At 40.8% G+C, this 17928-nt stretch overlaps 1 protein-coding gene across 1 annotated transcript; it reads right to left on the reverse strand.

Annotated features, from left to right (window-relative positions):
• Positions 1 to 183: 183 nt before the first annotated feature.
• Positions 184 to 16411, reverse strand: ZNF410 (zinc finger protein 410). The gene is made up of 12 exons (XM_054972257.1): positions 16094 to 16411; positions 14725 to 14913; positions 13008 to 13143; positions 12471 to 12689; positions 12026 to 12217; positions 9536 to 9695; positions 8557 to 8738; positions 7910 to 7999; positions 6365 to 6499; positions 5436 to 5573; positions 4349 to 4481; positions 184 to 1509 (listed from the first exon to the last, which is right to left on the reverse strand). Exons 2-11 carry the CDS (start codon positions 14755 to 14757, stop codon positions 4357 to 4359), a joined length of 1410 nt encoding a protein of 469 aa, XP_054828232.1. The 5' UTR covers positions 14758 to 14913; positions 16094 to 16411; the 3' UTR covers positions 184 to 1509; positions 4349 to 4356.
• Positions 16412 to 17928: the final 1517 nt, after the last annotated feature.

The following is a 17928-nucleotide window of genomic DNA, read 5'->3' on the forward strand; positions in this document are numbered from 1 at the left end:
TAACCTATATCCTATCAAAAGATACTGAAGTAGCTCTGACTAGGCTCATAGCAGTTGCAAAAGCTTAATAGTATGGTGTGATATAAAAAGATATGTTTTCCTGGAACAGCTATTTCTAAAATTATTCATAAAAGGATTTTGACTTACCAAGCATATATCAAAAATGAACTCATTACCATCAGGTACAACTTCTTATAGAAAGGGCTGATTTATTTAGAAGCGTTAGCTTACATGAATTAGATACTGACAGCCAGTTTGGTGTAGCGGTTAAGATAATGGGATGGGACTCTAATCTGGAGAACAGGGTTTGATTCCCCACTCTTCCACTTGAAACCAGCTGGGTGAACTTGGGTCAGTCACAGCTTCTAGGAGCTCTCTCAGCTCCACCCCCCCCAACAGAACACTCTCACAGGGTGTTTTGTTGTGGGGATAATAACATACTTTGTAAGCTGCTCTTAAGTTGTCCTGAAGGGAAGTATAAATCAAATATTATTCATCAGATGAGATGAAGTGATGCACTATCTGTATTTGATAGGCTGTACAGTGTAACCTTTTATGGGGGTAATCAGTCTGTTGGCCTTAAAGGTACAATACAACTTCATTTTTGCTTTCACTACAACAGATGAACATAGCTGCTCCTCTAGAACTTCTTCCTTTTGGCTTCGCCAATACTTCTGTATGGTCTAGAGGATCTCTCAATCACCCTTATTGATACTTTTATAATGTAATGCATTTACCACTGAAATACAAATACATATTATTGCATGTAGTAGTTCCTGGCATTTAGCCTTGGGATATAATCATACACCTTGTACCTCTGAACATACGCGCAAACTATATTAGGAGTTGGAAGTACATCATTTATTTACATGAGAACACCATAGTTTCTATGTCTGATTTTTTTTAAATTAAAGGCCCTAATAATTAGAAATTAAAATATCACAGAAAAGCAAGTACAGGGTGTCTGAGGCAATATTCTGAACATCAGATCTTCAGGTTGCAGCATAAGCAGCATTAGCGGATGTATCTGCACAAAGCAAAGGGATACAGATACTCCAGCTCCAAAGAAAAACCACACAGCCACCCCTATAGCTCAGAAGCAAGAGCAGAGTGCAGTGCCTTATTGCAGGATGCACTACAATCTAAAAATTCTTCCCAAGAACAAGAAGCCAGTATGATGCCGGAGCCTATGATCAGCTTCAGGAGGGAAAAAGTGAATTATGGGTAGTTATAAGAACACTGCCTCCTGGCTTTCGGGCACCAGATTCAACAGGAACAATACACTGTTCAAATATTAGTAGTTCCCGACTCCATTCTTCAGGAAGTGTTTCCAGTGACTAAAGCAGAACCATATTCCAGGCTGGCATATCATGAGAAGTATGCTAATAGCACAGCATACATACTGAGAATTCTGGTACCAAAATGGCTTCTTGAGCACATCACATAAGCCTGTTCTTTAGCTTCATTACTTGTTTTCAATACGTCATTGCTTGGCTCTTCTTTTTGTAACTGTGAAGTCAACATATTATTTATTCAGACTAGTTCCGTTCTTCATGTATACAAAATAAACTCACGTAACAACAGATTCCATCATTTTACATCCTTTTGTTTTTCTTTCAGGACATCACTATACTATATAACTGACTAGCCCAGATAGACATGGATGAGTAGACTGGTCACTTCTGTGGCCCTATTCATCAGGAACTGAAGTACATACTTTAATTTCAAACTAAAGAACACCAAATAATTTGTACCCCTCTGTAATGATTCCAAGTAAATGTGTGCATGTGTCTTTAAATGCTTGGTTTGAGCTAAGTGAAGAGTGGGGGTGAGAGAGGGAAGAATGAGTGATATGATTGGTTGGTGACTGAGAGTGTGGGCGAAGTGAATGCAGTTTAGACTAACAGAGCAGGGAGAAAAGGTTTCAGTCAGAAGAAAGCAGGCTAGCTGTGTGCTGCCTGAATATGTTGAAGTGTTTTATGAGAGAAATATAACCTGTGTGGAACCTGAACTGAGCATGTTTGTGAAAAGACAGTCAGGGAAAGAGAGGCCAGCTGTGTGCTGCCTGAGGAGTTTTCTGTGAGAGAAATATAGAGCCTAGAGAAAGAGGCTAACTGTGTGTGAAGCCTTACAAGAGATCTGTGTGAATGAGTTTATAGGAAGTAACTTTAAGAACCAAGAACTACTTTTATGAAACCAATACGCTTCTTGAAAAATAAACATTTATTTTGTTTTGTTATATCCCAGTGTAGCTGTCATTGCTATATCCCATTCCTATCCTCAGGGCCACAGAGAACCACGAAGGAGCCTGACGCTTAAACACGTTACCAAAGGGGAAAATTTGAATAAAATATTTTGGAATAATATATTCCTGGTGGCAGCAAACTACCCAGAGGGTGTAAGGGGAAGATTAAAAGAAAAATCTACCCCAAAGAAAGTACAGGTCATAACACCCTCATTTTTTAAAACGATCTGTCCAAAGATCTGATGGTGTTTTGGAACAAAAGCATCACTAAGTGAATGCAAGTAGGGAAAATATATCTATAAGAGTTGTAACAAAAGAATGCAACTGCTAAAATTGTTCTCGACATGCTTATACAGTCTAACACATTGGTATTTATGAGATCTCATACTTGCACAAACAGAAGCATAATGTTTTGCCATGTAAATTGTTCGTTTTATTTCTTCTGGTTAATGTGGGATTTGGAATGTAGGTTGCTAAGGTTAAAAATGCAGGCCACTAAAGAAAGGAATGGGGCTGAAGGGGCAAGTGAAATGTGCTGTGATTAGATGGTAGCTGTGGAGTGAAATGCAGTTTAGTCAAAGCGCTGAGGGAAGGAGTCCGAGTAATGTGGGTGAGAGGAGAGAATTATTCCGTGAGTGAAGAGGTGAGGAATGAAGTCTGTGTGCTTTACGTCTGGGATGAAATAAACCTATGTGGCATGTGAACTTCTGGGAATTCAGAGAATTCCATGTTCTACTTTTACTCTACTCTACTGGGGATATTCTTAGCCTAAGTGACAATGGTAAGGGAAATTAAGTCTTTGTGACTGAGCGTGTAGAAACATTTTGAAGATCTGTACCTATTTTGAAATCACTACTCTTATGAACTATTCTGAAGCCAATACATTTATGAATTACTTTGCAACCATTATGTATATGTACTTATAAATAACCTCTATTTTTTATTAAGTAAAATGCCTGTTTCATCTTGATCCCATTTTTCCCCTCACAGCCCCCCACCACACAGTGACCATTCTGTCATTCTACCATCTGTAACTAAGCGTTTCTATATGATAAACCAAACTGAGAAAAACTAAGGTGAGAAGGAGGCAGCAAAAAAACCTAAGGGAACACTAAGAAAAGCAGAGAGGCAGCAATACACAGGTCACATAAAGGGGGCAAAATGCCACAAGAAACACCTTTAGGTTTCTTTTCCCTTTTCTCATAGAATGCTCTAGCATGAGGTATAAAAAAAACTTGATGTGAGCAAAACACCTTTTATATATGGAATGATATCTTTACATTTAATCTTTAAGCAGAACCCAATGCTTGGAGAATTCCACTCAGGAGGAAGTGCTTTGCTTCTCATGTCATGATACTATACCACCATGGTTTGTTGAGGAGGATGTTATTTTGCCAGAAGCCACCTCTCTATGCAGCATGTCCACAATACCTAGTCATTGTGCAGCTAACAAACGGGTTCAGTAAAGAAAGTGCTAACTTATCAGTCATATTTACATTGAGGAAAAACCACGTCACTTATGTACTGTAATAAGCTTTACAAAAAGAACTGATGCCAACAGACAACACTGACTCCAAAGGAGTAATGTGAAAACAACTGCATGCCACTATTACCAAGTATATCACAAATTACTTGGATGATGAAGAACTCCTTTAATTTAAAAAGTCTGGGGTTTATTGGGTAGTGTTGGATCAGTATCTGGGAGACCCAGGTTCAAATCCTTACTCGGCCAATGAAGTTCATCAGCAACCTTGGACTAATCACACTTTTTCTCAGCCTCACATGGTTGTTTCAGGGACAAAATAGGGGAGGGACAACCTTGTGTGCTGCACTACAGTCCTCAGGAACATGAGATTAAATACAGTACATAAAAGAGTAAAAAAAATCTGTTTTATGGTGTAGAAAATTTAGGTATTTTAAATTTAGTAACTTTAATAGAACTATTTTTAAAGGAGAAATGTAAAGACACTAGCATCTTATAGAGATACCCAATTCTCCACTGAAGAATTTCATGCTTTAAAAAAATATTCTCTTCTCCAAACAGTTCCCAAATTAAACATTTCCTGAAGTTTACAGAGACCAGATTAGTATGCTCAAACTGACCTGTGGGTTTACTGCAGCAAAGCTGACACCCCATAAGAGTGTCTAGATGTTGACAAGGGCATTAGATGATGAGATGGCAATACAACATCTGATACAGCATGGAGAGAGTTTGTTGCTGCTTCTGCAAGAACCTCTACAAACCAAACAGAAGTAGACATTATATGTAGCAAACCATTCATATGGGATTCTTCTCAGGCAGCTCACTTTAGATCTCTAGATAAAGGCTACTGGGATGGATGTTTACAGCAAATGCAGGGAAGACTGGCAGTTAGAATGCTGGAAAAATCAATCTTTTACAGCATTAGAAAGGAATACTAATAATTTGATGACAGCAACCACTCCCAAAGTGGTGGTTAACTAAGGGACTACAGGAAACACAGAAGTAACAAAAAGCAAAAGACAGTCATATATTTTGATCAAGTTTAATGCAAACAAATAATCTATGTTTTATATTTCCAGGGCTCTTCCCTCAAAAGTGAGATGTAGGCATATGTATGCCATATTCATGAGGCCAATGTTCTGGGCCTACTCATAAATCCCAAATCAGCAACCTGTGCTTGAGTCTAAGCCACTGTTCTCATTTACAGCCAATTTAGAGGCTCCTTAATTTATAATGTACCCTTATACCCAACTGCTCTAGGTACAGACCCAAGCTATATCACACAATCCAATTCCAACCCTACAGACCACACTACAGTAAATAGAAAGAATAGACCATATGGCAGCCAACCTTCAGGAGGGAGAGGCATCTAATTTGTAGATGAGAGAGGATTTGGCTGAACAGGATGCAGAAAAAAACCTCAGTTTCTTTCCTTCTTCCGCTAGCACATCTGAGTGTAAGGGCTCCTTGAAAAACACTGATCTTGCACACACGGAAGTGCTAGTGGCAGAGGAAGTGAGTGCTGCAGTTGAGGAAAGCTTCCATGGTGGCTGGAAAGAAGTGCAAGGAGAAGAATGTCATAGGAACCAAGCCATTCTCCCATCTCACACAAATGTCAAGTACAAGATAACCTTCCCTTCCCATCTCCCTCCCCCGCCCTGCTACCAAATAAACCTTCTTTGATATTAGACAGAAACAGTATCTCACCCTCTTTTATACCAATAATTGATTCAGTGTCAGGCAGGTGCAAGGATGCTACGCCAAGGCTAGGTGGTGAGCTTATGGACACCAGGTTCTTACTGTGTACTTCAGATTCTTCCAGTAAACTACTGCCCATCAGTGATTCTGTGGAAAATACAGCATGCTAGGAGCTGAGTAGCTACAACACTCCTTTAATATCTTCCACAACATAGAATGGGATTTCTCCATACCACAGAAATCAGAGAATTGTTTTCAAACTCACTGAGCTTTTCAACTGGTGAAAGGGGGGGGGGGGACTCTGACCAACAGAAAGGCTATGGTGGAAGATGTGCAACAAAAGCCATGTGGGACAGAGGCTACAGCGAGAAAGAGTCTCAGATGAGACAGAAGAAAAAGTTAGGATTCAATCTATTTTAATGCCCCCTTAAGACGTGTTTTCTGGGCACTGGTAGGCTGAGTGGTATTCCTGATCATTCCAACAGGCTCAATTTGATAAGGAAGGAACAAGATAGGTAGCCTCAAAAAGGAATCGTCTTTAATCAATTTGTTGAGGCAGTTTACAGGACAAGAGGACTGTATGATTACGAGATGCCATATAAAATTACACACACACACACACACACACACACACACACACCACCACCACCCCCCTTCTGGGTAAGGAAAAGACTGTGCCTCTCAGATGACATTTAGGAAGACTCTTCAAAACCAAGAAAGCTTCAAAACTTATTGGTCAAACACTCTTATTGTAAGGTTCCCACCCACAAAGGTTCTTCATAGGCTTGTTTCCACAGCCCCCCGCAAGAGCCATTTCCATTACCAGCTTATCTTAGTAGCCTATGGAAGAACAGGCTGTCTTTCCAAACTGACCCATCCCTTCATTACTACACAGGAAGAGAGAAACAGGTGTCCTTCCCAGCCTATTTAGTTCCTACCTGTTGGTTCATGCTGTGTGTTGCTAATGTCACTAACTGTTCCAGCTCTAGAATGATGTTTCTTCATGTGAACATTCCTACTACCACTTTGAGAAAATGTCTTCCCACAGATATGGCATTGATGGGGCTTTACTCCTAAAAAAAAAAAAAAAAAAAAAAAGGGCAAAGAGAACTGCTAAATCAGGTATAAAGCATTCATTTTCTATGCAGTAGTTTCTCATCATTACAGACCAGAAAGGCTTAGCACTAGAAATGGATTATGACATTCATTGTTAATTCTTGCCAGCAAATATAAGCAATGTGAAGTCTCTGTCCAATAAGTCTTGACCTATAGGGTTCAATGGACCATTCTTGACTCGGTTAAGAGCCTAGGGATCATACTGGACTCAACATTTATTCTGGAAAGGCAAGTTAATGAAGCTACAAAAAATGCTTTCTTGCAGCTTAGTTTAATGTGGAAGATGGTCCCCTAACTTGACCTGGCCGATCTGGCAACCTGGATCCATGCCATAGTAACACTAAGACAACATTACCGTAATGTACTGGACATAGAATCTCCCCTCAGATATTCCAGTTACTGCAGAATGCCAGAGCTCGGTTGTTGCATATTATACCATTCTGCAGTCATTCCAATGGTTGCACATGGGTTACCAGGTACAATTCCAGGTACTGGCTATCATATAACAAAGCCATTTATGGCCTTGAACCCTCATATCTGCAGGGGCCCCTTTCCAGCTATGCTCTGCCATGACAACTTCACTTATCTGAGCAGGGTGCCTTCTTGCAAATGGGGAAGACCAATAATTGCCCATATATGTGCTTTTGCTGTAGCGGCCCTGACCCTGTGGAACAGCCTGCCTGAGAAGCTTCCATGCTTCAGGCATTCTGCAAATTATGTAAAGCAGAATTATTCACGAGTACATTTTTATAAAGGCAATAGGACTATATGATAATGGAACGGTTCAAGAAGATGCTTTAATAAAGAGAAAGATACTATGGGCTGTACAACTGTATATAGTATGTATTATCTGTCACTGTATTATCTTGCTGTCACGGCATTTTCTACATTGATTTCACACTGAGTGATTGATTGTTTAACTTTTGCTACCATGTTTTTACTGTATTTATTACTTGCATGATCTGCTCTGAGTTTGCTTGCAGGGAAAGCGGAATATAAATTCAATACAATTAATAATAAATAGTTCAACATGTCATATTAAATATTTATGCTTTGTTTCAGATTTCTACAATCCTAGCCTAACTACATTGCTTATTGATTTCATTGACTTACATTGTGTAATCCGCCTTGATTCTCAATGAGAAAGGCAGACTATAAATAATGTAAATAAATTTGGCCCACAATCTTGTACATTGAGGAGGAGAGTTTTTGGCCTACATAAGAATGAAGGGTTAAGAAGGTAAATTAGCAAAGATAAATTAGTACAGCAGCATCAGCAAAAAACAAAAAACAGGATCAATTATTGCTCAACAGAAACAAGGCATACACAGTTGTCTCCAAGACAGGCACTATTACACAATCCATACCTGAGTGGACAACCAGGTGTTTCCGAAGGCTGGAGTATTCGGCAAAGGAACGACCACACCCCTGAGCCTCACACAAGAAGGGTTTTTCCCCTGGATTGCAACAAGTTATAGTTAGGGTATTTTATTTGTTTTTAAACAGTTGCAATGGCTATTTTACTTCCAAGCACAACTTAAAATGCTGGCTATTGCCCATTAAGCCTAATACAGTGTCTGACCTAAAGGACAGTGTTCTCCCAAAAAAATCTGCCCATGAGTTAAGACAGACTTAAGACACTTTCCCTGTATGCCCTCAATCGTAGAAGTAGCTGGTTTTTAACTGGTGATTATTTGCGATAGTTGATGATCTGAATGCTTTTTATTGGTTTAAATGTAGATTTTTCTAAGCCACCTATAAAGTTTGCAACTGAGAGTGTACAGGATAATTTTTACATACACATGCAAATATTAAAAAAGAACAATAAAATAATAATACAATAACAAAATAACAGGCATAACAAATATAGAATACTAAATGCATTGTACATCTGTGATACCTAGCTGCAGAATTCATAATTATGCAGTAGCATTCTCACCAAACCCATTTCTTGAAAAGTTTAGCAACGCATGAAAACCACAATACAGGATTAAAAAAAAATAGGAGCACATACCAGTATGAATTCTCAGATGATTCTTTAAATTCCCAGCTGTTGTGAACTGTTTCCCACAGCCTAGCTCAGTACAGATGAATGGCTTCTCGCCATTGTGCGTTCTCATATGCACTTTCAGCCTCTGCAGTACATAGAAGCTTTTCCCACAATCTTTTGCAGGACAAATAAAGGAACGGTCATTCCTGGAAAACAAAACAGGTTTCATGCCAGCGTTACACACATTGCTGGTAGCAAGCTGTTTTCTGCTGATGCACAATACAAAGTTGGGGGAGGAGGTTAATTGCTATTCAAAAAGGCAAGGGAAAATGATGAAACAGCAGCAAAGCAACATGGCCAGAACTTTATTCTGATTTATTTTTAATGTGAAATTATTTAGAGCGAGATTATATTTTGACATCTTTTGTTGGAACAACATTTAACTTTTCAAAATTGGCAATGAGTTTTACCGTAATTAAATTGTACAGGCAATGAATGATGATACACACAAACAAGGCAGTAAGAATTGCCCATCACCAAGCCAGCAATTTAGTGCTCATTTGTACTAGAGTAGACAGCCACTGTAGTAAAACTACAGTAGTATTACACAGACACTGAATCTCACTTAAAAGATTATAGACCATGAATGTCCTGGTCAGAACAGAAATATCTCAACACTGTTTTGGTTAAAGAAATATATGAAGAAGCCTCAGCAATTAAACAGCAGAAGTTTGGCCAGTGGCTTGTAAACTACAAAAAGCAGGGAGCCAAAGTATTTTAACCAAGGCAAACAGAATTAAAAGATGCCGTAGAAGTTCACACAGTATAGAGACTCACTATTCAAGCCTAGGATTCAAACAAGAGGGCAGAGAGTTCATTTTGTTATTTGTTCCCTGTACTTGAATGCTGGATTGTTCCAGAGTGGGACTCAATAATGTACTGCATAAATACCTATACAGTCTGCAGAGCTCTGCAAAGTCACAGCAATAGCAAGTCTATACACCTGTGGGTTTTTAGGTGATATTTGAAGTGGGCCGGCCACACAAATGTCCTGTCACAGCCCTCGACTGTGCATTTCAGTTTTTTCTCCACACGGGGCAGATGAGGGATGGGACTGGATTCTTTCAGTTGGGGGTCTCCTGAGCAAACGTGAACATTTTCACCTGGAATGGGGGGAAAAAGATACTTTGAAGCCAGGAGTAAGTGCAAAGGTGACAGGTGCCTAAGAGTAAAAAAACAACAGGATACAAACCTATGAACTGGCCATTTCAGAATTGCATATAACCAGCCCTATACAGCAGATGCTGATCTTCTCCATATTTCAAGTCAGTGCTATGCTGAATTTTCATGTTTACTTCTCAGTGTGTAAGCTGTTATTTTGGAAATGGGGGCAGATGTAGCCATAAAACCCCTCTGCCTTTCCCATGCTTTTTAGTTCCTCTTATCTACTGCCCCTTGGATGCCATCATTTATTTAAAAGTGCTTCTTTATGACACATCATCTATTAATCAGGGACCCTCGGCAATCATGATTCCACATAGCCAATCACCGACAGGAAGCAAACACCTCTCATTGTGCTCCTTTTGTATCGGGAACAGGGAGGGAAAGCATACACAGGCAACTGAGCTGATATTTCCTTCCTGCAGCACTTTGCTGGTGGTGTCAAAGCCTACCAACATTACAAAGCAAGAATTTCATCCTCCTCCAGCTCTAGCTGCATGGAGTTAGCATGACTAACTGAAGTGGAATGTGGATGAGTATCTGGATCTGCATTCCACTGAAAAGAATACAACACAATTAAGGATAGTTTAGGTGGGCAGCCATATTGGTCTGCAGTTGAACAGCAGGATTTGAGTCCAGTGGCACCTTAGAGACCAGTAAGATTTTCGGAATGTCAGCTTTCAAGAATCAGAGGTCCCTTCTTCAGATACCACTTCACATTATCCTACTATATCCCACGTTGGTCATGCCTCACCTGGAGTATTGTGTGCAGGTCTGGAGGCCTCACTTTAAAAAGGATGTGGACAAATTGGAACAGCTGTAGAGGAGAGCAACCAGGATGATCAGGAGCCTGGAGACCAAACCCTACGAGGAAATACTGAGGGATTTAGGAATGTTCAGTTAGGAGGTGATTGAGAGGAGACATCATTGTTCTCTTTAAGTATTTAAAAGGCTGTCACTTAGAGGAGGGAAAAGAGCTGTTCCTGTTGCAACAGAGGATAGGGACTCGAAACAATGGGTTGAAACTACACGAGGGAAGGTACCAGTTGGACATTAAGAAAAGCTTCTTCACATTGAGTAATTCAGCAGTGGAATCAGCTGCCTAGGCATGTGGTGGGTTCTCCCTCATTGGCAGTCTTCAAGAAGCAGCTGGATGAATACTTGTGAGGGGTGCTTTAGGCTGTTCCAGCATTGGGTAAGGGGTTGGACTAGATGGTCTGTAAGATTCTATGATTTGCCTTTTAAGTCTTCATTTCATATGATGTCTGAAGAAGGGAGATCTGACTCTCAAAAGCTTACACTATAAAATCTTGTTGGTCTCTAAGGTGCCACTGTACTCAAATCCAACTCAATTAAGAATGTCTCCATAGCACTAAATTCAATAAAATACAAATGTACATGGATCAAGATGGAGTGCCAGCCCAGTTGCTTCAGCAAAGGGGATACATTGCCTCTCCCCTCCCAAAAACTCATTCCCTTGTAAACAATTTTGCACCCTTTCAGCAAACAAACATGAAAAATGACACACATGTTGGCTCAGCATTATTCTAAGGGCTGTACGATTGGTTCCCTCACTCAGAGAAAGGATTAAGCTTGCTTGCATTCATACTATGGAGAGGGCACAATCTATAATGTCAGTGTGCTACATACATGTAGTTTTCCACTCTGCTATCAAATTTTAGCACCAGCTGAGAATGTCTGGTCTCCAGTGGTCTACAGTATATAGCCCAGCAACAACTACTGGACAAAGCAGTCCAAGCAACTCCCAGCCACAAGCTGCCAGCCTATGGCATTCAATTTCTCCCCACAAACCTATTTCAGCCTGGTCATGTGCTATTTCAACTGCTTTGACTATGTATAGCGGCCTTTGAGTCACAGTGCCTGGGGTCTGACAGAGCTCATGAGCTGTTACAGGCAAGAGATCACCTAGAGCAGTATCTGGTCTTGTTACTAAGCCAGATCGAAAGACTGCACACACAGCCAGACAAGTGGACTGAGATTCAGTCTAGGTATAAGATACTTTCTTTATGTTGGCCTTCAGTTCAATATAAACTTATAAGAATGTCAGGGGGATGGGAGCTCCTTGAAACAGAATTGACTTTTATTAAATTATTGTATCAGCAAGATAGAGTAAGGCTAGTTTTCCTTCAAACTCAAGGAAAATAATATATAAGAATATATAAAAGATTTTCAGGTAACCTGTAAATTCTGATTGATTAAAGTGACATGGTATCTTAACAAAGAACATTGGCAAAAGCAGAAGCCTTCTTACCATTATTGCTTGCTTTGGCATTCTTGGCAAGCTGGGCTCGAGTGGCAGCAATCAAACTGTCATGGGCCAGTTCCTGCACTCGTAAAAACCATGGGGTACTGCTGTCTGTGCTATCATTGGAGAAGAAGTCATTTCCAGAATCCTCTGCTTCATCCTGGACAAACACCAGGTGCTCTGACGGCGAGCCAATGCCTAGAGGAGAGATAGTTTCATCACACTGAGAAGAGATGAGAGCTCTTACTTCCCACACCATCTGTAATAACATTTCCAGACACTGGACTGGAAAGAGCTGCTGATGGTTACAGGACCCTTGCCTGAACTCAGCAATGATCTACTTTCTATGCTTTTGAAAGCAGATCGCCATGAATTCACATGGACAGGCATCTATTGCCATTTTAAGAATGGAGGAAAATTTTACCAGATGTTAAAAGTGAAGAAAAATTACCTGTTCGTGTTAAATTGAGGAGGATAAAGGAAGTGCTATCACTAGGTTGGAGGTCTTGCAATAAGCTAGAAGTGTCAGGACTTGATAGGAGCTCAGGTGGTTTCTGCACAGTTTGCGCCCTTGTTTCCTCACCATCTGGGCCAACATTCACCTGTAGACTTCGCAAGACAGCAGAAGACGAAACATCCTTGGAAGGGCTTGAGTGACCTGGAGAGTCATCTAATGAAGAGAATCAAATGCTTCTTTAAAATTTGAAAGATCATCCACCTCATTTAGACATTACAGAAAATGAATACAATAAGAAGATAGTCGTTTTATTAGACAAGCCATTCAATAAAAAAATCTCTTTTTATTACATTTGTATCTCACTATATCTCTAAAGACAGCTACACTCTGGCAACCCTAGGATATAGAGCATGGATTTCCTATTCAGAAAACCAACACTTTAGCTACACTATGACACTTTGCTCTCTTAAATATGATTAATCTCACAAGCAATAACAATTTTTCCCTAAAATTAACAGTTTAAGATTTTACCTGGCAACATTAACCTGTTGCATTCTGGTGATTCAGTAACAGGAAGGAGAGACAGACACGTAATATCTTTATGTTCAGGTTCCACAAGCCCTTGTCCTAATGGAATAGATGTGTTCTGAACAAACTGAACCAGCAGCTGGAAAATAAACATTTTTTTAAGCCAGTAGCAGGTAACTAGAGCTGTTGCAAAGCCACTGAGTAAACTAGTTAAGTAGATTTTACTAAGTATAGTTTACTAGTTCTCTCCCACCCTTTCCCACAACCTCAAGAATTTGTATTAATTTCTGCCTTAATTGCAAGAGGTACCAGATAAAGGAATCTTGGAATTAGTCTTTGAGATGGAATTCTATTAAAAATCAACCAAATGAACCTAAATACAACAAGAAAATCACCAATATTGCAATACTTACTCACAGTTATTCAAATACTGAACTCTGGCTATCCTGTTGTACTGTGCCCATGTTCATTCTTATGCTAGGACTACTATTCTACCACAAATAGTCGACCAAATATTTTCAGCTATGAGTACACTAGAAAACACAATACACAGGTATTAGGACAGCGATCTTCAGCCTTTACAGATAAAGAATCCACTGGGCTGCAGGAAGTCATGTGCCAGCAAGGCAGGGAAGAATGATGACCTCGCCAGTATCAAGGCTAGGATTTGGGGCAGCAGACAAAAAGCCTAGAGACAAGACTGCACAAGCTGAGCACCAGGAGATATATTATACCGAGTAATAAAGAATGGTGGGATCTATTCCACCATGGAGTGATCTTGCTGCTTCTCTCAGCATGCATCCAAAGAGGAAGGCCTGGCATCCTTGTTCTTTTTATGCACACTAGCAGCAAATCCTTTTCAAAAAAGAAAAAAAACAGCAGCTCTATAGATGCTCACAACCTAGCAAGCAGGGTTCCACAAACCATGGGCTAATTACCACTGTCATAATACTCTTTTGCAATATTCACTAGTAAACATCTTATGAGCTTTCTCGTACAGCAGCATCTAGACTAGATTGCACCATGAGTTAGGTAGCTTCACAACAAGGCATTACAGCTTGTGCTGTGAATTTAAAAAGTCAAATTTCAAAAGCTTCTAGACCATAACTTTCACAGGAAGCAATTATTGCGAGCAGAAGTCAAGCAAATGAAAAGCTGATATTGAACTGTGGAAATGAGTATACATATCATAGTTGTCCAGATCTATGAACTTAACAGAATTCAAAGTTAATGAGATTATCTCTAAAACTTTTTGCAAATTCTGAGGTGAGCTTTCTTGATACTGTTTGGTGCTTGTGAATGAATGCTGCTATCAGTACTCAAAGAGTAAGTAAAAATTAAGGATCACCACCAGCTGCAAGCATTTTCCAACATCAAGCAGTTGAACTGCTCCAACAATACGGTGGTCTAGGTAGGCAGACAACACTGTTCTAGTTTCTATGAGTTTAGCGACTCTGATATCACAGGATTTGGGAAACCCTATACTAGTCATACATTACCTTAAGAGCTTGAATTCTAAGTGTAACCTGTAGGTGCAAGTGGTGGACTTTCAAAGGACATCTTTTGAGCTAGGCCAGTTGAGCAACTTTGAAGCCTTTTAATGAAAAATTATGTAACTTGTTTTATTTATTACTTTCAACTTACGTTAGTATATGGCCATAGCTACTAGCCATGTGTTAACTGTACAAACTATAATATTTACAGTAGAGACATTACTCACCTCTGGCTTAGACTCTAACTCATCTGATAACATTGATTCAAGTTTCTGTTTCCCAAAGTAGACTTGGGTAAGGCACAAAGCTTAGAGTTCAAAGTGAACAATGTTCTGTGATTATGCACATATTTCAGCCTCACAACTGTGTGAGGATCTTCTTAAAAGAAGCTGTAATAAAGAGATGTTCAATTTAATCTGAAAAAGAAGAGAAATGAAGGTAACCAAATATTAAATCTCACAAACCACAATATTGAATAATTTTAATGTTGTCTATTTTAAAATTTTTTAAATTTTATGGTTGTAATTTGTACATATGCTATGTTTTGCAAAGTCCAATGGCCATATACAATAAATTTACCTACATACTACAATGCACAATACAATGGTTCAGCATGAATTCTCTGTTGTCCAGATCCTTATCTTTGTCCTCCTGTTTTTCAAGCCACAGCCTTAACCAGGCTGTTTAACTCTCCTAGCAACAGAGCTGCCAATCTCTAGGTGGGACCCTGAATTCTTCTGGATTTACAATTGAACTCCAGAGATTAGTTGCCGTGGAGAAACCTCAGAGGTCTAGAAGGAATACTTCTACAGTATCAAATCCCTGCTGTGCTCCCTCCCTTCCCTTGGCTCCTCCCCCAAATCTCCAAAATATCCCTGCTGACAACCCTACTAGGCAAGAAGAGAGACCCAGACCTTACAAAATATCAGTCCCAGAAACAATTTGCAGTGCTATGGCTCACTGTAGAATATGTCTAGTAGTAAGAAAGCCTTTGATCATGTACAGAACATATTTCATTTCACAACCAGCTTAAACTACTTCATAGAATCTCTTTTGCAACATCCCCTTCCTTCTTCAGGTTTTTATGTAAATCCCACCCTGAGTCCTTTAAAAGCTCCTAATTCTCATCTCCAAATGAAAGGAAGTTTCCAATTCCTCATATTCACCATATGGTACTACTGTGTCTCCTATCACTCCTGCCATCATCATTTAGATTTAGGTCAGAAGCCTACGTTTTTGGCTTATAGAATACTGTATGGCATTATGGACTTTGAGAGCACTGGGCAGTAGCCTACCATAGGATGGCTGAAGGCTTCAAACTTCGCTTGGCAAAGTGACAGAATACAGGCCATTTTCCTAAACGATCAGCCATGATCGAGGGCGATCAAGGACCTCAACACCGACTTGCTCTGCTCTTCTATTTGTATTTAAAGTGAAGCACTGCAGCGACCAAAGCAAGTGCTACAAAGACAACTGGCTGTCCTGATCGGCAGGGCGGCGGAGAGGAAATCGGCCACCCGCCCCTTACTAGACAGCAGCGAAACTCTACCGGCTAAGCAGGCAGGCCAACCCAAGGGCAAGCTCTGACTTACTGACCCCAGGAACAGGACGAACCGCCCTAGCAGCCCCAGGAGGCACCCAGGCAAGCGCGCTTGGACGAGAGGCCTGCGGGGCTCGGGGCGTCCTCCTGGCCCATGTCGACTGCCCTACGACAAGGCCACGACAAAAGCGAGGCCACTCCCACGCCGCGGACAGCCGAGCAGAGGCTCCTCCTGGGGACAAGGCAGGATGCAGGAAGGACGGGAGGCGGACGGGGTCACGGGAACAGGATGGACCCCACCCCACAACCTCCACGGTCCGAGGGGGGCGGGGTGGGAGGGAAGACGAGCGAGTTTATCCTTCCCTTCCCGGGACAGGCGCTTCTTACCGGCATCTCAGAATCGTCCGGATATGACGCACACACAACCGCCGGAAATTCCAGGCGCCCCACCTGGACAAACCATAGAGTTGTAAGCAAGGGTCGGCCTCTGAAAACGAACGGGACAGACCCGTCCGGATCACGCAGAGAGACGAAAAAGGAAATGTACAAAACTGGCGCGTGGTATCCATTTGATGTGGCAGGCGCGTAAGGCACAGCGGCTCTGTCTGCAGAGTGCGCTTCTGTGTCTTCCTGCGCTGTTTGTTTACTAATTTTGTTTAAGTTATTTATAGTCCATGTTTCTCATTCAGTAAGCAATACAGTAGGGTAAGGATAGCAGAAACTGGAAAACAAACAGAAATCTAATGCATAGCTGAAAAAACCAATGCTGAAACAAATAATAAGCAGATTGATATGACATGTTAAATAGCACGGAACTAAGTTTAGTTTATTCGACTTAGTTTATTTAGTAAGAACATGCTTACATCAACAGAAAGTACGCAGTATAATCTACAGTCTTTTTCCTGAACCAACTAGGGCTGGCAGCTTCAGGTCAGGAAATTTCGAGAAATTTGGGAGTAGAGAGTGAGGAATCCGGGGCAACCTCTAATTGGCTGTCCATCAATAAATAGAGCTGGGTGTCATCCACATACTGGTGACAATCCAGCCCAATGCTACAAGCAACCTGGGCAAGGGGGTGCGTATAGCTGTTAAACAACATCAAAGAAAGAATCGCCCCTGAGGGACGCCACACACCAAGGAATGGCGGGGCAGACATCTGTTCCCCATGCACAACCCTTTGTCCCAGACCATGGAGAAGAACTCAGCCACTGCAAGGCTGTCCCAGGAATCCGGCGAGGCGGTGAGTCAGAAGATCCAGGTGTCACCACAGATCATCCATGAGGATGACCAGAGCTGTCTCTATACCATGGCCAGGCTGGAAACCGGATTGGAATGGGTCCATCATAACTAATTTCCATGGCATGTTTAGCAGCGTGAAAAACTCCTGAGTAGGTGCATATTTACATTAGCGGACAGTATCCAATAGCATAGTGTTTAGTCCCCGTCCCTATCAAAGCCTCTCTTGTAAACTATTTCTTATGACTAGTTTTGTAATCTGGTTAGAAAGCCATCTTGAATCATGTACATATGCCTGAAAATGGCAAGGAGAATGATGACGTAAAAAAAATAAGCAAGAGGCATAAGCCTCTGGCTATGAAACAATGGTAGGGAGAGGCCTTGGCAGATGTGCCCTATTTGTTGATATGAAACAGGATGCTGCACTAGTTGGAGCACTGGTCTGACCCAGCAGAGTTCTTCTTACATTCATAGTGGAAGTGGCAGATTTGCAGAGTGGTTGAACATATGCAAAGAAATGGTACAAATTGGCATATGGTTGCATTTTAAATTTGTTAAACAACGTTTGCAATCCTCTGCACAACAGCCCAGTCCTAAGCAAATTTAGGTGTACCTTCCTAGATCCATTGATTTCTGTGGGATTAGTCACACTTTA

Source organism: Eublepharis macularius, chromosome 2 (assembly GCF_028583425.1).
Source record: "Eublepharis macularius isolate TG4126 chromosome 2, MPM_Emac_v1.0, whole genome shotgun sequence".
NCBI classification, from domain to species: domain Eukaryota; kingdom Metazoa; phylum Chordata; class Lepidosauria; order Squamata; family Eublepharidae; genus Eublepharis; species Eublepharis macularius.